This window comes from Leptonychotes weddellii, chromosome X, assembly GCF_054177405.1.
Source record: "Leptonychotes weddellii isolate Sample4059 chromosome X, ASM5417740v2, whole genome shotgun sequence".
NCBI lineage: Eukaryota > Metazoa > Chordata > Mammalia > Carnivora > Phocidae > Leptonychotes > Leptonychotes weddellii.
The window spans coordinates 105,904,834-105,920,943 of NC_138385.1; the positions used below are offsets into that span (position 1 = coordinate 105,904,834).

At 57.2% G+C, this 16,110-nt stretch overlaps 2 protein-coding genes across 2 annotated transcripts in view; both read left to right on the forward strand.

Annotated features, from left to right (window-relative positions):
• The window catches only part of ASMTL (acetylserotonin O-methyltransferase like), a 67,595-nt gene that overhangs the window by 28,081 nt on the left and 23,404 nt on the right, over nt 1-16,110 (forward strand). The gene's annotated exons all lie outside the window — the stretch shown is intronic.
• On the forward strand, nt 7,167-11,328 carry P2RY8 (P2Y receptor family member 8). Its single transcript, XM_081809251.1, has one exon. It carries the CDS (start codon nt 7,241-7,243, stop codon nt 8,315-8,317), a length of 1,077 nt encoding a protein of 358 aa, XP_081665377.1. The 5' UTR covers nt 7,167-7,240; the 3' UTR covers nt 8,318-11,328.

Here is a 16,110-nt window from a genome sequence, read left to right on the forward strand (position 1 = left end):
GATAGATAGATAGATAGATAGATAGATAGATAGATAGATAGATAGATAGATAGACAGATGATATGGATGGACGGATGGATGGACAGATGGATGGTTGGATGGATGGAGAGAGGAAGGGAGACAGGGATGGCCAGATGGATAGATAGAGAGATGACTCTGGGATGGGACGTCCTATGCACTGTAAGATGTTGAGCAGCATTCCTGGTCTCCATATACCAGACAGCAGTATCACCCCATCCCCACCCAGTAGTGACAACCAAAACTGTCTCCAGATGTTGCCAAGTGTCCCCTGGTGGGTCTAGCAAAGTATCCCAGGTGAGAACCCTTACCCCCGAGCTATATGTATTGTCACCCCTCCAGTACCTTTTATCCATCCAAGAGACCTGTCCTTTTTCTGAATCAATAATCAAAATGTTTCTGTCCTCTTCCATGCAGCTCCTGAGCCTGTGGGTGGGCTCCTCACCTCTCTCTGTTACCTTGCAATCCTGCTCTTTTCATGCCTTATCTTTTCTTGAAGGCTCTTCCCTTTCTTTAATGTAGAATGATCATGGTTCCTATCATTCTTTAGCTTGACGGAGTGTGTCAATGAAACGCCTTCCCTCTTTTGTGTGTGTGTGTGTGTGTGTGTGTATGTGTGCGCATTAGTTTCCTGGAAATTTGCTGTATCAAATTACCCCAAACTGGGAGCTGAAACAGCACAAATGTATTCTCTCTTATCTCTGGGCACCAGAGTCTGAGACCAAAGTGTCAGCAGGACTAGTTCTCTCTGGAGCATCTCGGGGAGAGTCTGTTTCATTCCTGTTCTGTCTTCTCGTGGTTGCTGGCAATCCTGGGTGTTCCTTGACTTGTAGGACCATCACCCTGTCTCTGTCTCCATCTTCACGTGGCCTCCTCCCCACGTGCCTGTCTGTGTCCAAATTTCCCCTTTTTGTAAGGACGCCAGGCATTCTGGAGTGAGGTCCCCTCCTGCTCCAGTATGACTTCCTCTTAATTTAACAACTTGCCAAGTCTCTATTTCTAAGTAAGGTCACATTCTGAGGTATGGAGAATTAGGACTTCAGCATACAGGCTTGGGGGAGGCACATTTCAGTTCATGACAACCACAGACTTTCCTGTGTCTTTGGTGAGTTGCCCACAGTTGACCAGAAAACCCAATGCAGCTTCCTCTGCTGGGTCGCATAACAAACATTGGCCAAGTCCTGGGGCTGTGGGCAAGAAGGCGGTCTCCCAGACGAGGCTGGTGATGGGGGTGCACAGCTTCCTGGAGCCCATGTGTGAATGGCCAGAACTTCTGAGTGTCAAGGTCAGATTCCAAACCACAGTCTTGCTGCCTCCACCTCTGCTGGCTGGGCATCCTGGGGAGTCTTCTCTCCAAGAACATCCCTCGGCACTGGTGGGGATATCGCTGTTGCTGGGAGCATCACCCTGGGATGCACTGAGGGTCAGCTGCAGCTGGCTGGATGGAGGGTCTCAGGGGGGTGGCTCTCATTCTGATGACACCCCAGGAGAAGCCAGTCCTGATGGACGCTTATTGGTTCTGTCTGTTCATTGAAGGCAGGAGAACCAGAAAACACTACAAAGAGTTCTTAGGAATATTCTCCTCCTTGACACGTCCTGCAGTGGGCTGAGTGGGGGGGTCCCCAAAACACATGGCCCCCAGAACCTAGGAATGTGATTTGTTGGGAAATAGGGTCTTTGCAGATGTGATTAATGAAGGCTCTGAGATGAGATCATTCTGGATCAGAGTGGCCCTAAGTCCTGTGGCAGGTGTCCTTATAAGGGACAGAAAAGGAGACACAGACACAGAGGAGAAGCCACGTGAGGACGGAGGCAGAGATGGGAGGGATGCGGCCATGAGCCCAGGAACGCCTGGAGCCCAAAAGCTGGAAGAGGCAGGAAGGACCCTCCCCTGGAGCCTCGAGAGGGAGCACGGCCCAGCCCCACCTGGATCTCAGTGGTCCTGCCCCGCCTGGATCTCAGACTTCCGGTTTCCAGAGCTGGGAGGAGGATGGATTCCCATGGTTGGAGCCCCCAGGTTGTGGTCACTTGTTAGAACTGCTCCAGGACATTCGTACAGTTGCTGGTCTAGCTAACAACATTTACAGAGCACAGCACGGTTTACAAAGTGTTTCCCCTTCATTGGGTCACCCCATATCACAGCAACCCTCCGAGGATCACAGTCAAAGAGGAGACCGAAGGTCCAGGTGGGGACACCACACTGGGCACTCTCAGTGCTGCCAGATATCTGCGCTGCCCACGTCTGGAGGCCGGTGAACCAAGCTCAGCTCGGCCCAGCATCTGAGTCTGGTGACAATACCCCAAGAGAAGTGGAGTCTTGCCCGTGCTCTGCTCATGTGGGCACAGCTTCTGGGAGCTCAGCCCGTGCGTGCCCAGTGACTGAACATTCTCCGACGTGACTAAAGGCACGTCCCATCTGCATTCTCCAACAGCACCGCGTCTCCAACGCCGTGGCATTGGGTGGGGGCCGTCGGAGTCTCCCAGGGCCGCCATAACAAAGCACCACAAAAACCCAAGACACCAGAAGGGAGACCAGCCCACAGTGCAGGGGGCTGGCTCATGGTTTCCTGTCCCCACGGGGAGCTCAGCACCTGGGACAGCCCCCAGCACGCAGGAAACACGAGGCCTGACCGTGAGAGAAGATGCCGGGGACCCAGAAGGAGCACTCATGAGCCTGAGTCCCCGCTGCTCTTCGCCGGCTGCCTTCTGACCCCTGAGGAAGCCCCACCTCAACTGAGCCCAAAGGACCCCCGTGCTCAGTGCCGGGAGCCCCCAAGTACGGGGTCCGGCGCTGGGTGCAAGATCAACAGCATTGTTCACAATCGCCAAAAAGCAGAAACAACCCTAGTGTCCATGCACGGAGGGATGGATAAACCATATGGGGCCCTTCCTCACGGGGGAATAAGACTCAGCCATAAAAGGGACCAAAGGTCTAACACCCGCTGCCCAGTGGATGGACCTTGAAGGCACGAGGCTCTAGCAGACGCCCCAGGCCACAGAGTGTGTGATCCCGTGTCCGTGAAATGTTCGGAACAGGCTCGTCCGCAGAGACGGGAAGTCGATGCATGGCCACCTGGGGTCTGGGGTCCGGGAGGAATGGGGCTGGGGCCCAGGGGGGAAAGGGGGTGCCGGCGCTCCGGTGTGCAGGATTTCCTTTAGGGCGGCTCACAACGTTCTGGGACGGCATTACGCCGATGTCTGCACATCTGCGAACATATTCAAAACCGCAGAATTGTCCACTTTAAACGGCTGAACTTGACAATATGTAAATAAGGTCTCGATAAAGGTGTGAAGAACCAAAAAAACGAGGCGCATACAGCCGTCCCAGACAGGAGGGCATTCGCCCACCGCCGTGCGCTCAGACCAGCATGCATTTCCTGTGAGGCAGAGGGTGACAGGCGGTCCCAGCCGCGTCCCTCTGCAAGAGCCCCCTCGGCTCGCCCGTTCATACACTTTCCCACCCCACCACTCGCCGCCGCAGCGCTCAGACCAGCATGCCAGAGCTGATTTCTTTATTAATCACCCATGCCGCTCAGTGGGCGGCCATGCCCCGTGGAGGCCCAAACGCCCCAGGCCGCAGCTGGGGCTGGGCTAGCGCAGAGGGGGCTGAGTGCTCTCCAGAGGTGACTCATGGGGACGCAGGGGCCGGCGGGCAGGGGGACTGCTTCACCGAGCCTCTGTTCCTCCCACCACCTGCCACGCACGTCTGCTTTCAAAAGGGTCACACAGCATGCAAATACGTGCAGCTAACAAGCAGCCACCTGCGGGGGGGGGGGAGGGGGGACAATAGATCCCCACGTCCCTCGCTCCGTGAGCAGAAAGGGAAACAGTTCCCCCCTCCAGGGCTGCTCTGTGCTGGGAACACCAGGGCAGCATCCCGCACAGGTCGATCGCTTTCCTGCAGATGCTTGTGGGCTCCAGGACATCCGCTCAGCCCCCTGCAGCGGACACGTCCCCAGAGCACACAGCAACGTCCCCACTCACCCTCTCTGCACCCTGCACGGTCTTGGCGTCTGCCCCCCACGTGTGTCCCTCCGTGGCACCCCTGGGGACCCCAAAGAGCATGTATCCCTCTGTCTGGCCCCTGACGTCCCAGCGTGGACCGAGGCCGCCCCGGGGTAACTGTAGGATGCACACCTGAGCACGCTTTAGTGGAACAGAAAGCATCCCACTCAAACTGAAACTCGGGGCCATTTTTAAACCGGTTTGAGGAACCTCTCTGATGCCGGCGGACGGTGGCAGGTCCTCGAGGCAGGAAGAAACGCCCGCTCAGGGTGGCGGGTGGAAATCTGCAAGGGCTTTGAAGGCAGTGTGCCAGCCTCTCTGCCATGTGGACCCTGCACGTTGTGCTGGTGGACACCCCGTCCCCTAGGACGAAATGGCCAACGCCCAGGCTAGCTGGCGTCGGGGTGAGGCAGGTCGCCGTGGGGCCTGCCCGGGGAGCCGAGGGCGTCTTTGGGGCTCCCGTCTGCATGAGGGAGTCCTGAGCTTCCAAGAGGCCACCCTGAGCCCCACGCCCTGCTCTCAGGAGCCCCCACATCTTGCAAGTAGGGAGCCCACAGACTCAGCCCCCTGCAGAACAGCAAGCAGGAATCCACGTCCGGATCTCAAGCCGGCAAAGCTCAGGAGAATGGGCCTTGGCACCTGCCGCCCGAGCCCCAGGCCCTCCTCCCAAGGAATGATTTTCAACCCCCCCTCCCAGGAAAAGACCAGCTGCAGGTGCAGATAGCCGGAAGCAACGAGGCTTGCCCAAAGAGGACAGAACCGGTCAGAACCAGAACAGCTCGCTCGGCGTCCCGGCCTGAGGCCATCAGTATAATGGTGCGGAGGCTCATGGTCCACAAGAACACCAAGGCTTGAGGACATGCTGCACGCTCTGGGCCCATCCAAGCCCCGGCTCTATGCTCACCCCTCTTGCAACCTCTGAGCCCCCATCTGTAAGATGTGACCCTCACGCCCGCCTCACCACCTCCGGGCATGGCGGTGGGGACCAGGAAATGGGCAAGGGTCCCTGTGCCGTGTGGTGCCGGCCATACAGAGAAGTTACCATGACCCGAGCGATCACAGGAGCTCCTGTGCAATCACAGTGTGAGCAGGGCCGGAGGCGGCAGCCTGAGGCCGTCAACACTTCCATCTCCAGGTGTATAAACACGTAGTAGGTTGTGTGTATATCCACATGCATATATATGAGAGAGAATAAGTGTGCAATAGGATGTGTGTATATATACATACATATACAACACGTATGCATCTATATGCAGTGACTGCATACACAGTAGGCTATTTGTATAAATACACGCAATAGAACATATGTGGGTATGTATATAAACGCACACGCACATATAGAAACAGATACAAAAAAACGTACATCAAGGAATTGGGCTCACACGATTGCGGGGCCGGTGAGCCTGAAATCTACGGGGCGGGTGGGCAGGCTGCAGACTCAGGAGAGAGCGGGCCCTGCAGCCTGGGGGCAGAACACCTTCCCTGGGAAGGCTCAGTGTTTGCTTTTCAGGCCTTCCCCTGATTAGACAAGGCCCACCACAGGATTAGAGCGTCGCGTCTTTACTTCAAGGCAGCTGCTGGTGCTCTGGAGCCGCACCTACGAAGCCCCTTCACAGACACGCTCGCATGTGCACCCAATGGAGAGATGGGGGCTGTAGTCAAGCCGCGTGGACACATCGGCCAGCACTCCAGGGGGACTTGACCTCACCCCAGGACGCACCCTTCCTTCCCCAGCACAGGCACACTCTCTCTCCTGCACCCCTGGGCTCCACCAGCATGCACAAGACTGCTTTGCGGCACGCGCCACCTCCACCTTCGGCAGGCAGACCTCCACCGGGGTCAGCCCTGCCTGGTCGGCCCCAGCTCACAGAAACAGCACAGGTGGGGCCTGACCGGGGTGCCCTGGCCCAGGACCAAAATAAATAAACCCAATCACTGTTTCCCGAAAACTTGGATAAGCAAAACTCCCAGAGTTTGCCGTGTCCTCCACTCTTGGTATACATTCAGATGATTTCATAACCCCACCCCAAAGAGCCCATAGTCTGTTTGGGGAAAGCCACGGGACCTAAGGCAGGAAATCAAGAGTACGAAACAGAGATAAGACCCAGATGGCAATGTGGAGACCGGTCAGGTACTCCGTCTGCCCCAGTCAGAGAGGGCTGCCTACATGGGCGTCTGGGTTCCTGTACCTGGGAGGCTGGGAGGGCTATGGGGTTTTCAAACCACACTGCAGACGTGTGTGTGTGTGTGTGTGTGTGTGTGTGTGGTCGTTGGGACAGGTGCATAGGTTTTGTACCTTGAAGCAGGTGCGTGGGGGTTGTTACCTTGAAACAGAGCCGTGAAACAACCATGTGACAAGTGGGTGAACTCTTCCCTGCACCTGTGGTCATGCACTTAAATGCATGGGTAGAGGGGGCTGGGGGGCCACTGGCGACGGAGCAGGGGACTTCCTGCGTGGTCTGTGTGGGGCCCTCCCAGATACCCCATCAGGGCCTCCAAAGTCCCCCCATCGCTAAAGGGTGGCCCCCCCAGTGGGCACCCCAAGATTGGGGCCTCAGCTGCAGGTGAGCAGGACAGAACCGGGCTGGTTCTGTCCCACCCAAGCTGGGGTGTCCAAGCGCGAGGCAGAAGAAAGCAGGAGGCCAGGCACAGGGTGACAGGGATGGACCTACTGGGACTTCAGCGCTGGCGGCACAGCGCCCCCGTGTGGCCAGGTACAGTAGCCAGTCATAGGACGGGGGCGGGGCCGGGGAGGGGGAGACCCGGGGTGACCCCCTCCACCTTCCAGGGGTCGCAGAGAAACTTCTGCAGCTGGAAACCGGGTTAGCGCCTTGGCAACTCTGTAACCTCGCAACTGTGTTGCACGTCTCCCCTGGCTTCCTCCTGGCCCCAACGATGAAGCCGCTGCACCCTAGCTTGCAGCACGCTCCCTGCGCTTCCAAGGAGCAGGAAGGGCGCGACTGTCCAAGCAAGCGCCCGGTGTCCCGGCGCACGGGAGGCGTCTGGGTGCGACGCAGCTTCGCAGGATTTAGCGCGCCTCCGCTCCGCTCCGTGCCACGGGGGGACCGCACCAGCTGCGCACAAGTGTGCGGGACAGCGGGGGAGGCGAGCGAGCGAGGCCGGCCGGGAGCCCCGTTGTGCTCCTCTCCTCACCCGGGTGCCCCTTGCCTTCCAGAGCCGCGCGCGCGCGCGCGCGCGCAACAGGTGCAGGAGCAGGATGGATATGAACGTGACGCGTCCGGACAACGCCACCATCCTGATGCTGCGGGACCCGACCATCGCCGTGGTGCTGCCCGTCGTGTACTCGCTGGTGGCGCTGGTCAGCATCCCCGGCAACCTGTTCTCGCTGTGGGTGCTGTGCTGTCACATCGGGCCCAAGTCGCCGTCGGTGATCTTCATGATCAACCTGAGCGTCACGGACCTGATGCTGGCGAGCGTGCTCCCTTTCCAGATCTACTACCACTGCAACGGGAACCACTGGGTGTTCGGGGAGGTGCTCTGCAACGTGGTCACCGTGGCCTTCTACGCCAACATGTACTCGTCCATCCTCACCATGACCTGCATCAGCGTGGAGCGCTTCCTGGGCGTGGTGTACCCGTTGGCCTCCGCGCGCTGGCGCCGGCGACGTTACGCGGTGGCCGCGTGCGCCTGCGTCTGGCTCGTACTCCTGGGCGCGCTGTCCCCGCTGGCGCGCACCGACCTCACCTACGCCGTGGAGGCGCTGGGCATCGTCACCTGCTTCGACGTGCTCAAGTCCACCATGCTGCCCAGCGTGGCCATGTGGGCCATGTTCCTCTTCACGCTGTTCATCGTGCTCTTCTTCATCCCGTTCGTGGTCACCGTGGCGTGCTACACGGCCACCATCCTGACCCTGCTGCGCACGTCCGACGCGCACGGCCGCGGCCAGCGACGCCGCGCCGTCAGCCTGGCCGCCGTGGTTCTGCTGGCCTTCGTCACCTGCTTCGCGCCCAACAACTTCGTGCTGCTGGTGCACATGGTCAGCCGCCTCTTCCTGGGCGGCAGCTACTACCACGTGTACAAGCTCACGCTGTGCCTCAGCTGCCTCAACAACTGCCTGGACCCCTTCGTGTACTACTTCGCGTCCCGCGAGTTCCAGGTAAGGCTGCGCAGGTACTTGGGGTACGGGCGGCTGCCCGCCGGCGGCCGGGACGCGCACCGGGACGCCCTGTTCTTCACTCGGACGCTGTCGGCGCGCTCCATGTCAAGCGGCCCCGGCGACGGGCTCGACGCGCCCAGCCGGCCCTCGCTCAGGAGGCAGGAGAGCGTGTTCTGAGCCGCGCGCCCCCGCAGTGCGCGCAGTGGACAGGGGCGGGACGAAGGGGCGGTGCTCTTCCCCGCCCGCCTGCCCCCTGCAGACGCTGCTACTGCGTCCGTGCGCATGGACAGGGTCCCCAGGGGGGCCGCTCAAATGCGTCCGTGCGCATGGACAGGGTCCCCAGGGGGGGCTCGAGTCGGGTGCCCCAACGCGGCCGCAGGGCGCAGGGACGCACCGACACCGAACAGCCCGCGCTGCAGCGGGACAGGACGCAGCGTGCCAGGCGCACTGGCCCTGCTCCCTGAGGATCACCACCCAGCCTGACCAGGCAGAGCGCCCAGCCAGCCCAGCTGAGTCCCCATCGACCCGCAACATCCGCCTGCCCGGTTCTCTGTGCCTCTCGCTCGGGGACGCCGCTGACACCTGATGCTCCCCAGCCTGGCACAGCCTGGAGTTGGTGCTCACACTGCCCTCGGTCACTGTGTGCGCTGGGATTCACCCCCGCCAGGCTGCATGGGCCCCTTTGGCCTCTGTGCTGTGGGAGCTCACAGGCTCCCCCCACCTCCCAGCCCATGTCACCTGGTCCCCCCAGGAACAAACGTTGCAAGGGCCTCCAAAGGGGTTGGTCACTCGGGTTCCTCGACCCTCACGTTCTACAACATGTCACAATGTCCAGACGGGAACGACATCCGTGCAGGAGGGGTGGGTCGGGCCCCCCACGCGGGAGGAGGGTCTCCAGGCAGATGAGACTCTGCTGAGGCCGAGTTCTGTGAGGGACGATGCTGTCAGCACCTGCGACCGGGCTGTCCCTGACATGATTCGGGGTGCAGCTTGCCCCGAGGTGCCGCCCGGCTGGGTCTCTGCATCCTGCTCCCAGCGGAGAACCCTGAGTCACAGGCAAGGCCTCCCACGGTGTGAGGTTGGCCTCGTGCACCTGGCCTGACCCAGGCACCCAGCAAGACGGCGGACCTCACAAGCCTGTGGGAAGACCAGCGCCCAAGGCCCCTTTGTGCCTACTGGCCGCCTGAGCACACGGGCAGGGGCTTCCTTGCCTCTTCCTGAGCGCAGGACACAGCCGTGCAAGCCCCAATATGCATAGTGCTTCAGGAAGACAAGCAACCGCATCCCCGCGGGGTCCGGGATGCCAAAACAGTGCGTTTCCAGGAGCCTGCGATTTGCCTGAAACAGCAAAGTTTCTGATGCTTTCTTCATCACAAGGGGATGCACGGCTTCGGGCTCAGGGGCCTTCGGGGGCAACGGCTGCGGGGCAGGCAGCCTCCCCACAGGAGGTCCGAGATACAGATGGAGATTGATAGCTGCCGTCCAGGGGCCCCTGGGGGCATCTGCTCCTGCCATCACTGCTTTGGAAGGAAAACAGACACACCTGTCCTAGAGTGAATAGTGACCCCAAACCCATGTCCACCCAGGACCTTGGGATGTGATCTCCTGGATCGGGGTGGCCCTAAATCCAATGGCAGGTGTGCTTATAAAAGACAAAAGAGGAGACAGAGATACAGAGGAGAAGCCACGTGAAGAGATGGGGGGGAACGGGGCCACCAGCCCAGGGACACCTGGAGCCCCAGAAGCTGGGAGGCAGGAAGGACCCTCCCCTGGAGCCTCCTCTGGAGGGAGCTTGGCCCTGCCCCACCTGGATCTCAGTGGCCCTGCCCCGTCTGGATCTCAGCATCCCCTCCGACTCTGGGATGAATCCCCTGTGGATTTAAGTCTCCAGCTTGCACAGAGAAGGCCGGAGTCCCAGCTGGAACTCTCACCCACGGGCTCCTCAGTCCTCAACACCACGTGGCCGAGAGGTGACCTCTCCCCTCGTCGATGCACACAGTGACGTGCACGCGTGGAATCTGAAAATGATGCAGGTGGCCACCCTTCACAGAGGCGCCCGCTGCACACAGTAACTGGAGAGGCACGCATAGTTCCGGCTTCCTGTTACGTGCTGTGGACCCCAGAGGTCAGTGTATAAACTGTGGACCCTGATACCAGCCTGGGGGGCTCCAGGCCCCCTTCCCTGTGCATGGTCCTAGAATCAAACTCAGGTTCCTAGCTTTGCCCGGTGCCCATGCATGTCTGGTGGGGGCAGAGGCACGTGCAGGTGGAAAGTAGGTGAGTGCATGCTACGCTTGCCCTTGGGAACTGTGAGAGTCAGCCTTGGGGGTCCCCCCCAACACCCCCCACGCCACGCCGGGGTCGCATATCATCATTGCCCACCGCCTTGCAGCTAGAATGTCCCCACAGGGGACAGTGTCCAAGCATACTGGTCCCGAATGCCCAGCTGTGTGCACCGAGTTCAGAGCCACCATAGGGACCCTTCAGAGAGACCCCTTGAGACTTACCTGGCGAAGGATTTACCTGGGGGAGGCACAGGTGACTCCAAGAAGGCTGGCATCAAGGACCCGAATTCTGCAGGGAAGGAGCCACATCCCCCTATCTCTTCCTGACTCTCCCAAACCCAAACCCTAGAAAGCAATGTCGAGGCAGTAGGATCCAAACTCGGAAATCCTGAGCCAGCAAGACACCCCCACCCACACTCTGGGCGTGGGCCTCGGTGCGTCTGATGCACAAAAGCTGTGAAAACCTCAAACCAGCCGCACAGAACACCTCGGCGGCCCGTGAGAAGCCTCACATCTTGATTCTGGAGGAAGCCTGTCTACATAATATCCTCCTCCACAGGATGTCAGGCCCCTGGAGCCCTCGGGTGACAGAGGGGACTGTCTCCGGTGTCACTGTCCAGTAAACGGGCAGCGCCTCAGCATGGGATGTTAGCAGAGCGGGGGTGGGGGGGGGAAGGGAAGCAGTCTCACGGGGTCTTTCCCATTGCTGGGGATCCCAACGCATAGGTCCCAGCTTCATGCCACGGTGTCTGTCCTATGGCCTGAAATGCCAGGACTGGTCTTGCTTCCAGTTCAACACGCGAATAGTGTAGTGTGCTGTGTCTGTCTCTGTGTGTGCGTTCCCCAGAAACTCAAGCTGTTCACCTGCTAAGTAGCAAATAAAAGTATACACGTGTGTGGGTACGTACGGATGTGAACTTTTTCAAAAGATGTGATGCTGGGATTCAGCTCCTGGCTGCACGTGGAGAGGCAGGGGCACCCTGAGACTTATGATCCTTGATGCCAACCCTGATTTTTCCCCGTGCAGAAGGTGAACGCATTGCTCATTCTGACCTCTGAGCCCCCCGCTTTCCAAAGACATGTCCCATCTTGCTTTGAATCGCACATGCCCTCCAGCCAGCCCCCGGGATCTTCAATGCCAACACTCTCCACAGAGGGTGGAATCAGGTTACTTGGAAGCACACGGCATGAATCGGGGCAGCACAACACGGATGGGGCTTGGGGTGTAATCACGGATTTGTTGCCCCGGATGATGGGGCTTTAAAAAGACATCCTTTTTTTGTAAGAGATACATGTGTAAATATTCATGTGTCTAATGATATGATGATTGATGCTTGGATTAAAATACCACAGCAAACACATGCATACTCACACATACATGCATGCATGCACACACATGTACCCATATTCACGCAGGTATGCGGGCATCCATCACGCACAAATGCACACAATGTACCCATGTGCATGCATGCCGGCATCCATCCGTGCATGCACACACATGCACGCACACACGTGCACATCATGTACCCATATACACGCATGCACACATGCAGGCATCCATTCATGCACACACATGTGCACACACATACGTGCACACAACGTATCCATATACACACATGCACACATGTGGGCATCCATCCATGCATGCACACACACGCATACACACACATACGTGCACACAATGTATCCATATGCACGCCTGCACACATGTGGGCATCCATCCATGCATGCACACACACGCATGCACACACATACGTGCACACAACGTATCCATATGCACGCCTGCACACATGTGGGCATCCATCCATGCATGCACACAACGTATCCATATGCACACATGTGGGCATCCATCCATGCATGCACACACACGCATACACACACACACGTGCACACAACATATCCATATGCACGCCTGCACACATGTGGGCATCCCTCCATGCATGCACACACATGCATGCACACAATGTATCCATATGCACACATGCACACACGTGGGCATCCATCCATGCATGCACACACGCGCATACACACACATACGTGCACACAACGTATCCATATGCACGCCTGCACACATGTGGGCATCCCTCCATGCATGCACACACACACACATACATACATATGCATGTACATGGGCATGCATGCAAATTTGGGGGGCTGGAAGAAAAATGGCAGAATGCTGATCACTGGTAATGCTTGAAGCTGGGTGAAAGGAATGTGGGGTTCCATTCTATAATTCTCTTTCCTTTGAGCATATTTGAAAATATGTATACTTAAAATGAGGTATATTGGGAAATGTCACACAAAGACATCGATTTCTGCCCAGTGTCGCCTCTCCGAATTGCTGAATGTGGAAGAAGTAAACTTTCCCAACCCAGCTATTCTTTTTTTTTTCTTTTCCTTCCGATTTTTTTATATTGTGATAAAATACATACACACAAAATTTACCATTTTAACCACGTTTGAGTGTGCGGGTCAGTGGTATCAAACACATTCACGGTGCTGTGCCACCGTCCCCAACATCCGTGTCCTGAATCCTTCATCATGTCGAACGGAAGCTCTGACCCCAGGAAACAAGGAACCATTCCCATCCCCCACCATCTGCTCTCTGTCCCTATAAAAGTAACGCCTCCAGGGGCCCCATATATACATGGAATCACGCAGTATTTGTCCGTTTGTGTGTGGCTTGTGTGACTGACCATCACATCCCTCCAGCTTCGCCCATGTCACCGTTGAATCAAGGTACCATTTACCCACCACACAGCTCACCAGGTATTTAATACGTTTGTAGAGGTGTCCCAGAAACACCACAATGCAGCTATGGGACATTTCCATCACCCCAAAAAGATGTCCGATGCCCGTTTGCTCTCCATCCCTACAGCCAGCCCAAGCAAGCACACAATACACTTTCTGCTTCTGTAGATGTGTCCTTTCTGTCCCTGTGACATCAGTGGGATCATACAGCACATGGGGTGCTTTTTCTCAATACGGCATTTCGGGGTTCATCCGCGTGGTAACATTTATCACTATTCCTCCCTCTTTGCTCCATGGGCTGGGTGAGCACCGCCTGTCTCTCATGCGAGAGACGAAATCCAAATAGCCCTAGTTAGGCACATTTTGACCTCAATCTCCAACAAAGGGTCCAATCCAAATACCCAAAACAATGGGGCTGAAGTAGCCGGGACATCGAGAACTCTGCCTCTTTCACGAGGTGCCGGGAACATATTTCTACCCTGCACTTTTCACTCTTTCTGGAATAGACAGCCAAGAATACGCATCCCCCACTTACCAAGACTTGAGAACGTCATAGTTATTCAGTCAATGAAGAAATAATTTGGGTTCAGAATGACTTAGTTAAAAAGCTTCAATGTTTGACCTTCGCTTTTTTTTTTTTTTTCGAAGTCTGATCTCTTTGGAAATCTGTGCGATTCTGCAAATGTCCATGAAGGTTTTTTTGTTTTGTTTTTTGTGTGTGTGTCATGAAAGTACTTCTAGGGTAGGAATAAATCCAAGTGAAGGCACAGGGAGAGGGTCTCCGGACGAGGATAAGCCATGTAATGGGTACGCTAGTTTCTGGGATTCACGGATAAACCCCACACAACGGGCAGCCTTCATAGGATAAACCCCACACCAGGGCATCCCGCTGTCTATCACGTGGATGAACTCCTCCGTCTCGCTACAGTGGGGTAAGTGTTGGGTCCATTTTGCAGAGGAGCAAACTGAGGCATGGAGAGGTGGAAGGACTTGTCCGGGGTCCCAGAGCCGGCGAGTGGGACACCCTGGGTTTGAACCTGGCACCTGTCCCCAGAGCTCCAGCCCACGTCCGCCGGAGCCCAGGCAAACCATCAAAACACCAGCCAGCCTGTTGGCAGTCCCAACAAAGAAGCGGCGGGGGGTGGGGGGCCTCTCGGGGAAAACGACATTCCTTTAACCGGATCGTGGAAGGGTGCTGGGCAAACGGGCTGCCTTCGATCGTGGTCTGGGGATGCGCCCGAGCCGGCTCGTAATTGCGACCAACGCACCACGTGATGGGAGGGTGTTGTCAACCGGACAGGGAAGGACGTGACAGGTGTGCGGGGACCTTCTGTGCTATTTGGGCAACCTCCCCGAGAGCCTAAAAGGATCGCAGAATAAACCGGCTCTTCTTTAAAGAAGGAGATGAGTGGCTTGTGCGCAGACGTGACGGGGATCTTGAGGGAAATGTCAAGCTCAACCTACCAAGGACTGACTTCCAAAATACGCGGGATGCTTGGGGCAGGCTGCCCTGGGTGAGGCCAGCCCGCGATCAGAACCGCTATCAAGGGGCTGGCTGGTGGGCGGCCCTAACCAAGAGAGGCTCCCTGCAGGGGCCTGGGGGGCTGGGATGGACAGGCATAGGGATGGGGGGAGGAAGGGGTGGGATTACCTGCATCCTGCCCTCCTGGTTCTCGGGCTCTCTGTGGGGAGAGTGCCAGGGACAAGCAGAAGGCGCCACTGTGGTCTGTATGGAAGGTCCCCAGGCTCTGCCCACCACCCCAGCCCCCTCCATGTTTATCACGACAGGGGCTATGGGTATCTAAACCTGCTTTGACCCCTATCCCGTGCCTCACGGGGGATCAGCCAGCGCAGAACATTAAGGGGGAAAAATGAGAAGTAACAATGCCATCAAAATATATCGTAGGCTGCCACGTAGAAATACATCTGTGCCATATATATACATAGACCTACTTATGTGCAATATGGGTTTGTATGCACATGTGCATATTCGTCTGGGGACATTTCTGGTGGTCTCAACACTGGGGGGCGCTATGGCATGTGGGAGATAGAGACAGGGACACTGCGTAGCACCCTCCGGTGCCCAGGACGCCCCACATCAGAGAGTCAGTCAGCCCCAGACGTCAACAGTTCCCAGGCTGAGAAGGTCGGACCTGCATGAGAGGCTCTCTCTGTCTATCCATCCATCTATCTATCTACTCATCCATCCACCATCCAGCCAGCCATCTATCATCTATCTGTCCATCCATCCATCCATCCATCATCTATCTAACCATCCATCCATCCATCCATCCATCATCTCTATCCATGCATCCATCCAAAATATCTATTATCTATCCATCCATCCATCCATCTCTATCCCTATATCTATCATCTATCATCTATCTATCTATCTATCTATCTATCTATCTATCTATCTATCTATCTATCTATCATCTATCTATCAAGCATGTTTATGGTCAGGGTTCTCAATCAACCGCTATTCTTTTCCCGGGGACCCGGGGCAGTGTCTGGAGAGAATTGGGGTTGTCACAACTTGAAGGGAAGGCACTGCCATCTAGTGGCAGACACTGGGCATGCTGCTAAATATCGTGGTGTGCGCAGGTCGCCCCCACAAAAATCAATCATCTGACCCCCCAAACGTCAGTAGTGCTGAGGCCGAGAAGGCCCCCTAAAAACGTTAGCAGGAGAGACTCTCCCTCTATCTCCCTATCTACCTGTTTACCTATGTATCTGTCCATATGTGGCAGGGTTCTCAACCAGGCCCCCAGGGAACCCCCATCTCTGCCCCTCCACCGCCTCCCGGGGACACCCCCATCTCCGCACCCTCCGCGGTGCCCCGGGGACCCCCACCTCCGCACCCCCATGCCCGCGTCCCTCCACCGCCTCCCGGGGACACCCCCATCTCCGCACCCTCCGCGGTGCCCCGGGGAC

Bases quoted from the DNA above. Each gene is read 5' to 3' on its own strand.
- P2RY8 (XM_081809251.1), top strand. From the start codon at position 7,241: ATGGATATGAACGTGACGCGTCCGGACAACGCCACCATCCTGATGCTG.